At 32.5% G+C, this 11,714-nt stretch overlaps 1 protein-coding gene across 2 annotated transcripts; it reads right to left on the bottom strand.

The window, feature by feature from the left end:
- Positions 1 to 2,811: 2,811 nt before the first annotated feature.
- On the bottom strand, positions 2,812 to 11,166 carry LOC111371711 (serine hydroxymethyltransferase, mitochondrial-like). Of its 2 annotated transcripts, none has more exons than XM_022993847.1 (16): positions 10,896 to 11,166; positions 10,758 to 10,808; positions 10,591 to 10,677; positions 10,324 to 10,445; positions 9,963 to 10,039; positions 7,526 to 7,650; positions 7,325 to 7,417; positions 5,992 to 6,084; positions 5,673 to 5,870; positions 5,317 to 5,421; positions 5,166 to 5,231; positions 4,948 to 5,025; positions 4,267 to 4,378; positions 4,074 to 4,184; positions 3,777 to 3,945; positions 2,812 to 3,167 (listed from the first exon to the last, which is right to left on the bottom strand). In XM_022993847.1, the coding sequence occupies exons 1-15, from the start codon at positions 10,959 to 10,961 to the stop codon at positions 3,800 to 3,802; spliced, it is 1,530 nt and encodes a 509-aa protein (XP_022849615.1). In that variant the 5' UTR covers positions 10,962 to 11,166; the 3' UTR covers positions 2,812 to 3,167; positions 3,777 to 3,799. The 2 variants fall into 2 exon arrangements, with proteins under 2 accessions (XP_022849615.1, XP_022849614.1); XM_022993846.1 differs by having other exon boundaries at positions 2,818 to 3,167; positions 3,753 to 3,945; positions 10,896 to 11,165.
- Between the last annotated feature and the right edge of the window lie 548 nt (positions 11,167 to 11,714).

The raw sequence follows: 11,714 nt of genomic DNA, 5'->3' as shown, positions 1-11,714 counted from the left end.
ACGTATGACATAAATGGGACTCTACTTGTTATTAAAATCACACGAAAGGTTTGGACATTTAATAATTGAATTTTATAACAATATGTATGTTAGAAACAATGATGATACTATTTTGAACGAATTCGATTGGCTTTTAGCTTTAAAATTTTTTTTAAAATATTGACAAATTTTTATGACTCTACAAATATTTTATTTGAAGTATATTATCCTATTAGTTGTATGGTACTTGAACCTCTTTATATAATTGCAAGGATTTTTTATAAACACAAAAATGACCCCAGATTTTAGTAAAGTTATATATTCTATGGAACTAAAGTTTAGAAAATATTAGGAAAACTTGTCTATGTTATTTCTTTTATCATGCATCATAAACCTCGATACAATTTATCAAGTACTAAATATGTAATTGATCAAATTTGAAAAGCTTTAACTTTTAATCTTTTATCATTGATAGAAATTTAGAACAAATTTTTTGTGAAATGTATAAATTATATGCAGAATAAATGGATACAAATATTAATCGAGTACTCTCTACACCTACTCCTCACGTTGATATTGAAGAAGACGATGTTGAAATATTAAATTTATTTGAAAACATTAATACTTATGAATATGATGCAAGTGTTGTAGGTTTCTCTAATAGTAGTATGTCTACCGCATGTAATCGGACATCTGATGCTAGTACAAATGCATTGTCTGCGGAATTAATTGATTGCTTTAATCATAATATGCCTAATAATAAAACAATTAAAAACATAGTAATTGAATTCTTGTGAAACTACGAACGACGAGGACCAATTATTTCTGCGATTTCAAAAAACCTACTAACACCTTCAATTAGCACTATAGCTTTGAAGTCTGTTTTTAGTACAAATAAGAGGGCTATCTAAGGTCAGGAGCCGACAGAAAAAAGATATTTTAGAAGCATTAATGTACGTGAAGGACTAGCAAGACGCTCATTTTTACTGCAAAATAAATATATCGAAATCGCATGTCATTAGATAAGCTCTTGGGCAACAGAGCCAAATCGTGAGCCATTGCCACTACTATTGATCATGCACAAATTTTTCACCAGTTTCTTAGTGGTTTTGTCTACATAAAACCAATGTGATTGCTCACAGCCATCACAGAAATTTAATTGGATGATCAACATCTCATTATATGTTATGATGTGTGTTTCGGAAAAGCACACCACAATGTGGCCGATAGCGTAGTCCTTCAGGGTGGTAAGGATTCGAACTGTGCCAGTATTTTCATGCATCGCTATTGCATTACATTATGGTGTGAATGGATTAACTATTTTTTAACCGCACTACCTTAAAAAAGTGCTATTAATTATTTTCTATGCCCATTTGGCATGATTTTTAATAAGTCAAAAGAAACTTTTGAGATTCAAAAACTGCTTTTGAACCCATTTGATTAATTGTTGAGTAGGTTTCAAATTTCATTTTCACCAAAAAGCTTGCTGGACAGAATAGCTGTATTTGCATTTGCATCCTTAAGGATAATATAAAATGAATGCATATGTTGGCGTTGATCCAACAGCCTTTTTCCACAAAATTCAAGCTCTACCATTGTTGATTATTGGATTTAATCATAACAACAGGAAATTTTTCCTTTTATAGATTAAACCCACATAAATGAAGGATCTTAGATCACCTTGAGATCATTGGATATTTTAAATCCTCATATACAAAGGGAAGATGATAACTTTGAAGAAACCTTTAATGGCATAGCCAATAGCTTCCTTCTTCCTTAGATCTTTTCCCTTGTGCTCTTTAGGTGCCTCTCTTTGGAAAATAAAAATGTGGCTAATCCTAAAAATCAAATGAAAATATTTCCCATAAAGGGCATATTTATAAGGATTGTGCTGTGTGTACACCATTGTGTACAACGGCTTTACACCCCCCTCAAATAGAGGAGGGCCACATGTATAATTATACAAATTTTCTTGAACTTTATTGCAATAGATCAATTAAGTCACACACATTTATTTGAATCAAGAAAGGGACCTAACCGAACTCATAGGACTCAAGCTCCAATATATGTTTATAATTAAGTCAACTCTTGACCAATTAAAATATATCTATTAAATCTAGCTCATTATGCCCAAAAATCGATATTGTACTTTCAAGTTAATTGACAACCATAGAAGCAAATTTTGATCCGACAATATCCTTCGATCATGTTTCACAAGTCAACCCCCATTTGACCGTCAAAATGACAAAGTGATTGTTTTGCTCTTCAACATGTTTTACTCTCTAAATTCTATTTTCGTAAGGCAAATTCATTGTAATCAAATCATAATATAAAGTCCAACGATCTTATCATCGGACTACTCAGCTCAAGTTCAATTGCTTATAAAAAATGCCTTAAAATGACGATCGTCTCATCTCGATAATTAACAGATTTTACTATCACAAGTATAAGATCTATAATTGTTTCGGCCCAATTCTCAAAGCACCGAGATCAATCTCTAATTAAGATATCACTCATTGGTACCTCAAAGAACTTGAACTAGCAATCAAACGAACATTACTCACACAAGATTTAGGTAACTTATTTGCTAATTGAGTAGAGTCTCATTTCAAATGATCACAAATGAGTCATCTACGCGATCCCATTCAATGTGCATCAAAAAACACATTATTATTCTTATTTCCAAATCTAGACAAATCTTAATAAAAACAATGCAATCTTATCAACATAAAGTGTCCAACTTTATGTACTGATTGTGAACGACATATTTTGATCATATCACAAATTGCATCTTACTATAACCATTGAGTATACAATTTGTAACATCCTATATGATCATGGAACCTTAAACAATAGTTTCAAATTGAATAATCGAACGTTAATTCATAATATCGTTTTACAAAATACTACTCGAAAAAGGACATCAACCTAACAACCACCCCATCCCATCTTGAACATGGAGACAAGACGCCCTTAAAAAACAGACAATTGGTACTCAACACAAAAAGAAACAAACACGCCAAATGATTTATTTAAAACTTGAGATTTAAAAAAAGGGAAAAAAACCTTTATTAGCATCAAGTTAGATGAGAGAGAGATCTATACATGATAAAGCCATTATAGATTAAATCTAAGCTTTCAAACCTTCATTGTCACTGCCAGTGTCAAAATGCCTTGATGCATCGTATCTGTAGAAACAAAAGGAGTGTTACTAGCTGTTCATCGAACAGTGTCTCAAACCCCAACAATAAATAGATTCTGAATTCACGTTTGACATTTAGAGAGCTCAAAACAACTAAACTTCTGGGGTAAATGGTATTAAAAACAAATAGAGAACAAATCTCGTGTCCTTGCAGCACAGTGATATAAGTCATCCTTATGACCCAAATAATCTATACTAACCACCATATAAACCTTAACAATCCTAATCATTGTTTTATATGATTATAACATTTCAAATTCTTCTCAACTTTGGAGGATATAAACTCCTGTTTGTTACTGTATGACTTGATAGGAATCATATAGTTCACAGTCAATAACTGAAACCTTATGAGCAGAGCAACAAACTATTTTCTCATAAGCTAGAAGATATCTACATTATCCTTATCAATCTTTCTGGCAGAAAAGAAACAGATATGGTAGTTTAAGAAGGCATTACATAAAAAGCACAGCAAAATCCACTAATTTTGGAAAGAAAATAACATCTATTACTAATTGTCATTCAAAATCTAGCACAGTTAATGACCAAAAAAAAAAAAAGGGAAGCACGAAACCTGTTACTAGCCAACTCAATTTACCCTGTCTGAAAATCCGGCCTGATTCAGTCTTTGTACTTCATCGTATCTTTCTCAAAACCAATAGTAGGAAACTGCTTTGCATACTCCTCAATCTCATAGCGCAACTTAGATAAATCAGATTGATAAGCTTCTGACTTCATTGTCGCCACAAAGTCCTTCAACTTTGTTCCTGAATATTTTAATCAAAGAGAGCATAAAGTATAAAACTAGATGGACTTTGAAAGTTCTGGTTACAAATTAAAAGATACACCACAATATAATTATGGAGGAATAAATAAAGATGACAGAATCAAAAACCATTTGTATCAGCCTTGATCTTCAGGGCAACTGTAACGGCTGCATCAAAGAATTCAGCAACTTTAACGAAATCTTGTTCAACAAATCCCCTTGATGTCAGAGCCGGAGTTCCTAAATTACCCGACAAAAAACTCAATTTGAAGTAATAAAAACTCAAAAAGTGTATAAGATGCTTATTGAGGAATGGGCTTACCCATACGAATGCCTCCAGGCACCATGGCAGATACATCCCCAGGAACAGTATTTTTATTGGCGGCAATGTGCACTGCCTCCATAACTTTTTCAACTCTGGAGCCATCAATACCCTGCAGAGAGTATAAAGTGGTCAATTGCACATGCTACATTATTTAGAACATAAATATTTTGCTGTCAAAATTGAAAACAAGTTACTCACTTTGAAATTAAACTTACTATCAAAATAACCGCCTTTTTTACCTATAGGGAAAAGGTACCATATCCAAACATGTTTGGAAACAAATTCTACACAAAGTAAGTTTGACTTTCTTTTTAGCTTAGCCAAACATGATCTTAGTCATTTCACAAAGCTTATTTGGAAAAATAAATTAAAATTGTCAAGTCAAAATATATAAAACGAAACAAGGAACCTTTTTTTGCTGAAGCTCTTAAGTGGCAGTAAAACAATAGAAAATAATCAAATAGCAGATGCAACATACAAAATTTATCAACTTTACAATGCTTCAATTTGGTGCAAAAAGTGAATTCAAGATGTATGATTTTCAGAAAAGAAAAATAAAAAATAATAATAAGAGTACAAAAGGAGTTTGAAAATTAACAATTTTTATTGAGTGATTGGTTTCAACCAAAAAAGAAGCAAAAGCGGTCACCATAGGAAGACCAAAAATGTTCAGTGTACCTTGTTTCTCAAATTAACCAAGACAAGATGGTTATCAGTTCCACCAGATACAACTTCGTAGCCTTTCTCTAACAAAGTCTGCAAAACATAAAGATATCACAAATGAATGTTAATATGATAAAACATCGGAAGCTAGTTTAAATTCTTAATACAAGCAAAAGTTGGCAATATGAATGAATTCAGGAAATGAAAACTCATAATTGGCCGAAATATAATACATCTGCGAACTTTGAGCAATTACTGAGAACTTGCTCTTGATATGCCCTGTATTCTGGAGTCATAGCCTGCAATCATAAGATTTTTAGGAAGAAATCAATAAAAATTACACAATAATATCTCCTTTTCAATAAAAAGCTTAGCAAGTTTAACCTGTTTCAGTGCAACAGCTAAAGCAGTTATAGTGTGATTGTGGGGGCCACCTTGAAGTCCGGGAAATACAGCTTGATTAATTTTGTCCTCATAGTCATACATTACCTGTTACATGAAACTCAAAAAAGTGAAATTTTTCCCAGAAATACAAAATTGATTTAATAATGAACTGAACTAAAACTTCTTAATCCTTTAATTGCCTGTGTATGATGTACATATTTCCCTACATGCGTGCTCTGTAGGGATTTCGGGTCGAGGCGAGGAGGGTAAAGATTGTGCAAGGAATGCAATCAAGGACACTTGGAGGAGATGCAACAACATAGAAATAAAAGAATACAGTTTTATTTGAATCTCACTTCTTGTCCTTGTTTATTGGTCCCTTTTACTCCCTTCCTGAAGAAGATCATTGCTCCACGTGGCCCGCGAAGTGATTTGTGCGTTGTTGTTGTAACTATATCTGCATACTCAAATGGTGATGGGATGACACCAGCAGCAACCAATCCACTAATATGTGCCATGTCAGCCAACATGACTGCTTTTTGCTTGTCACAGACCTGTAGAATCCATTATAAAAAAAGTGATTACATAATATCCAAACATTCTAGAATGTGACAAAAGATATGAAACACAACCTAGAGTCTATAATAAGACTGCAGCATAAGTAGTCAAGTTTACCTTGCGAATCCGTGCATAATCATATAGGCGAGCATAAGCACTTGCACCAGCAACTATTAATTTTGGTCTGAAGAGTGTAGCACTTTTCTCTAGCTGCCGTGATGTCAAACAGACTCGGTCAAAAGTCAGGTAACGGAGGTACAAATAAACTGTGATACTGCCCCCAAGATACTACAAGCACGCGTCACTCTCACCACCCACCCCATACATATTTCACAAAACTGATTAAGTATTGATAACAAAAGTATTATGTGCGTGTGTAAAAGGAAACACATACAGAATCTCGTCATTTCACATAGTTCTTGAAATCTATAATTCCTCTCGAGAACAATACAAATGCTTAGAACGAAACTTAGTTGCAATATGTCTAAATACAAGTCAGAAGTGTAAATCATAAGCTATCTATATCGAAAAACTTACAGACACCTAGTGACAAAGTACCATAAATTTTGAGAGCAAACTTTTTGCATTATAATCATTAAAATATTTTTTTCGGAGTTCATAATTTAGAATCCACACTGATGGTTTAAGTGATATAATCAAAGAAGAGTGAAGCCACATATTGTCTTCAGGCGATTGCGTGGAATGGTGTGCGAACGCAAAAGGTAGTGGATTCCATTAAGTTACAGATTTAAATAAAAGCAGGAAGCCTGCAAATGCTGCTAAGTTACTTTTTATACAAAACTGCAGTAAGTAAATGTTTATTTTGATAGCTAGAAAGGGAAAAAAAGAAATATAGAATAAGTCCTTTTTAGAAAGGTTTCGATTTTTAATTAATTAATTTATTTTACAAATTTGGAATCAACTATTGACACATGTGGGCCATGAAACTCAAATGTCTTACGACAAGTAACCAGTTTAAAATTAGTGTACTAATTAAAGAAAACCCATCATTTTGGCATGGTAATTTACTTCAACGGAAAAAAATAAATAAATAAATAAATATCCACTTCTTCATATATATTCCTCCCAGATATCCTACTCTATATGGTTCCCCTCTCGGCCACCAAAAACTATACTAAAAAAATTAAAAAATGGTTCAAGATCTGATTAAATAGTTGAAAGCAATGATAACTATTAAATTTCCAACAACAGAAGGAGTTCACCAGAAAGGATTAAGAGTTAGGGTGATACTGAAGAAAAATCATGTACAATTCCGGTATCCTTTTCTGAAATTGGGGGAGAGAGAGAGAGAGAGGCCTAATGTCACATTTTTCACCCCTAGAAACAGTGATAGCCTAAGCTTAAACATAGGTCTCAGTTTTTTGTCAAATCTCAAACAATGATGAAATATTTTCTCAAACTTCTATTAGACATCCTAAAAGACTTTCACCTGATCATAGTCAATGTAGCCAGTGCTTTCATCCAGTCTGTAAGGCATTGTCTCAAAAAATATAGACACAGCAGATATCTTCTTTGTATCAGTCTGAAACAGAGCCCCACAAGAATTTAAAAGGTTAAAATGGCAAATCAAGATATATTATTAAGTAGAAAAGCACAAGTAGTTTGCAGAAGTTAAGAAAGTCACAATCACCTGATAACCATGTGATAAATGGCCACCATGAGGAAGATCAAGTGCCATGATCCTTTCATGAGGTTTTAGAAGAGCCGTATAAACTTGGAAATTGGAAGGGGACCCAGATAAAGATTGTACATTCACTGCAAAACCATGTGTGTGCTACCTTTGATGAGATAAGATTACAAACCAGTTCACTAAATTAAGAAAAGCAGCTAATATTTAGCGACACCAAATTGCTTTTTCATCAGCTCTGTTTTAAAAATATCAGATATTACAAGTATTATTGTATATTCAGTAACAATTTTCATTCTTCACAGCCATATGCCAAACGGAAACAGGAAGAAGATAACTGCTACTATGCAGCTAGCTGAGATATGGAGGGTCAACGATCCCCAAATTTCTTCTCAGCGTATCATTTTATAGCCCATCTCTGTCTCTGCAGTTGAATTCTTATTTTATTCTAGAAAATTCCTTCAAGACAGATCAAAAGCAATTTGATAGTGGTCTTGTTCTGATTAATGCAACTGCTGAACCCATAGAACAAGAAAAGATATATTTAAAACAAGAGTAAACAGATATATTGAAAAAAACACCGATTGTAGCCTAGCTTCCATAAGTTTCATTCTGACTTCCCTATTCTAACCAAGTTTCAGCTTTTAATCAAATATGTAATGGTGGGTTAGATGCATAGTTGTCAAATTGATATTCAGACCAAGAAATATTATTCCACTTTAAGCAAATCGACTAAATCTGATAATCATAAGTTAATACAATGAAGGCATAAGTTCTTAAGGAACTTTGACCTAATCAAATGAAATTCAAAAATGTCAATAACAAATATAAAATTACAATTTTATATGCAAGAGAAGTAACCCCATTGGGAAATTCACATTAAAAAAAATTATGATCTTATTGAACTAGAGAGCAAGGCATTTGATTTTTGGCAGAGATGTAATACAGAGCAAGGAACTTGTTTTTGCGGCAGAGATGTAAAACCACATCTCACCATTGTCTATTTTCTGTATCCATATGTTCACATAATTGCCAAAATTCACTGTATGGAGCTAAAAGAACAAGATGCAGCAGCTTCAAAAATATTTTTACTATAATAAAGATCAAAAAAGTCACTACAAAGTTATTTTCCTCACACATAAACAAAATTTCAAAAAGTGTAACCATTTATCATCTTTTGTATGCAATTCAATTATTCAAAGCTCCTAAGTTCACATTCATGTTCATTTCTTCTATTACCCAACAAAATGAGAAAGAAAGCAATACAGAACATTTAGTTCAATCATCGTTCCCAAAAAAAATTATTAACATGATAGTCACCAAAATACCAAAAACATACATAGAAATGATTAACCAAATTTGTGTCACCTACAAAGCCTAAATTTGTGTAACCTACAAAAGCCAACAGTATCACATTGAAAAAGAACTCTTAAAGTAGCCTTATTGCTAAGTTCCATAATATGTAAGCCGAGTCATCATTTTTGAATGCATATCATGCAAACAGAGAACTGTTTCTTTGAACAAAATTATAGTTTGTAAAAGGAGAATGTAGTAGGACAAATAGCAAGAAAACCTTGAAAGGAGGATAAAACTCTGAAAAGTGGTGGTCTTCAATCTTTAAATCTTGGAGGTCTCTGAGAATATAAATTCAGGTTTAATGAACCAAAAAAGTAAAACTGTGAAAAAAAGGCGAAATTTTTTTTCAGAGTAATCTGTTTAAACTGGGAAATGTTTCTTCTTCTTTTTTTTTTTCTTCTTCTTCTTCTTTTTTCAATATATATATATATATTTTTTTAAAACGGACACTTTAAGTTACAGGAATTATAAGGTCAGCAAAATGCAGATTAGATCATAAGACTCAAATCATCCAAGTTGAATCATTAAAATTATGTTTAAGGTAAATTAGATTGATCATAATCCTTTTAACTCAAGTTAGATCAAAAGCACCATCAGTTAAGCTAATATATGAAGATCAATCCTAAACCAATTTTGAGAAACACTAAAAGATGAATTATTAATCAAAACTTTATCATAAGTTCAATACTGACAAGATATTCCTTAAATTGGTATAAATTTGGAATGATCATCTCAATCAGAAAAGGATTAAACTTTTCATCTCTCAATTAAACGATACTATTCCCGCTGAAACTCCACATATATAGGTCAGGGCGAAAATTCAGTCATTTCCATGCACACAGATAAATTTACAAGTACACATACACATATTTAGACCCATATACCCACCTGGAAACAAACTAAAATAAAATAGAAGAGAAAAGAGCAATGTGACTCCAAAATTTAATTTATAGCGCCTCAATAGCAGAAACTGGTGTAGGTTAGTGGACATAAATTTATCAAAATAAGGGTAGCTCTCAATCTGTTGTCTGTCAAATTACACTACATACTAAATAGCATTAAATAAACCAGGAAAATGGTTTACCTCCCCATTTCGCAGGGTCCAATTGGAAAGCTTCTAAAGCACGCTTCTGACACAATATCTCTGCCATGTCAATGTACCTTAAAACAGATAAATCAAGGTCCACGAGCAATAAGCAATACCGATAAAACATATTTACACATCTATGCAGGAAAGACAATATTGATTCAACATTCTATATCTTCTAACCCCAAAAAATTCAATATATCAATTGTTGAACTTTGTTGGTAAATGGTAAGAAAAAATACCAACACACTGGTCAATATAATATATTCATATGTATGTTTGCGTAGAAAATAACCTTCTTACATAACAATTAGCTAAATTTTAAATGACACAACGTAATAAAAGCGGCCAGGCATACTCATTTCCTCCATAATATCTGGCGCCTGGGTACCCTTCACTGTATTTGTTAGTCATTACTGATCCAACGGCTTGCATCACTGACAGGGATGTGAAATTTTCAGATGGTATAAGCTCCAATCCCTACATCATAATTAACTTTAATCCAAACCTTAAAATAGGAACAAACTGCCAAATGAATCCAATAAAGAATTTTAACCTGACAATACGTTCATAAGAAGAATAAAATGATCCAAAAGAGGCTCATTTATTGATGTATATACAATACCTTCCATTGCCTTGCCTTCTCATGCTCAATGATGTCAAAAATTTCTGGATCCACCTCTTCCAGTGGTGCATTCAATTGTTTTGTCCACTGTCGAATCAAAATTCGTGTTAAAAACAAGATCTAACAACTAACATGATCAAAACATAAAAAAAGGCTCAAATTAATACATCAACACGCGAGATGTCCTTCTGGCTAGCAGCCTGACTGGAGAAAGCAGACTGATTGACAAAAAAAATACCATAAAATCAATAAAATGAGCACAACCAGCATGTAACAGTACAAATCACAGAAGTTTATGCGTAAACCGTGTTATAAAAGGAGGAACGAAGGGGCTTAATGGAGGAAGAGAATCTGCGGAATGCCATTGCCATTATTCCTTTGGTTATTCTCCCAACAACACAATCACAAATTCACAGATTGTCTAGGTTTTTGTGTGTTGTTATTGGGATCTTTGTTGTCGTCAATGGAGAAGAATGGGGAGTGGTTGTGATGGGAATTTTCAATTTCAGATCCTTGAATTCAAGTTTGGAAAGAAAGCGACACTCACCCTCACTGCGGTAGGTGTGTATTACCATTACGAAAAATGATTGGGCAAAATTTTTGGTGTTCATTAGTCCTCCACACGTTGATGCATTATTAACAGTGTATTGATAAAAAAAATATTTAATTGAAAAATAAAAATAAATTTTAAATTTATGTATAATATTATTTTATTAAAAAATATATTATTGAAATGATACCAAATCACTATTTAAAAATATATTTTTTTAAAGAATGTGAGCCAAACATGACCTTAATCCAATTTAAAAAAATGTGTTTATTCTACTAGTGGTCACACCAATTAGACCTAATTTTTAATTTTATTCCTATACTTTAATTTGTGTAAATTTAATAACTATACTTTAGTTTTGTCACACCACATATGAGTTAGGTAATCTTACGCATGTACGGTATACAGTAATAAGCATGTTGTTTATGCATGATTGAACACAACATTCTCACCGTATATGCAACACTTACGTTTTATGTTTTCTTAACCAAATTTTGAAATTTTTAGGTCAATTTTTCATGATATTTATATTTATACACAAACTAAAAATAAATTAACTTAAAAATTTTTGAAT

This window comes from Olea europaea, chromosome 22, assembly GCF_002742605.1.
Source record: "Olea europaea var. sylvestris chromosome 22, O_europaea_v1, whole genome shotgun sequence".
Taxonomy (NCBI): Eukaryota; Viridiplantae; Streptophyta; class Magnoliopsida; order Lamiales; family Oleaceae; genus Olea; species Olea europaea.
This window is presented reverse-complemented; position numbering and strand designations above follow the sequence as displayed.

Coding starts and splice junctions, on each gene's coding strand:
- LOC111371711 (XM_022993847.1), bottom strand. CDS start 10,961: ATGGCAATGGCATTCCGCAGATTCTCTTCCTCCATTAAGCCCCTTCGT. Junction 7,651..9,962: donor GGACCCTGCGAAATGGGGAG/GTAAACCATTTT, acceptor ATGGTTTTGCAG/TGAATGTACAATCTTTATCT. Junction 4,185..4,266: donor GCCTGGAGGCATTCGTATGG/GTAAGCCCATTC, acceptor CGGGTAATTTAG/GAACTCCGGCTCTGACATCA.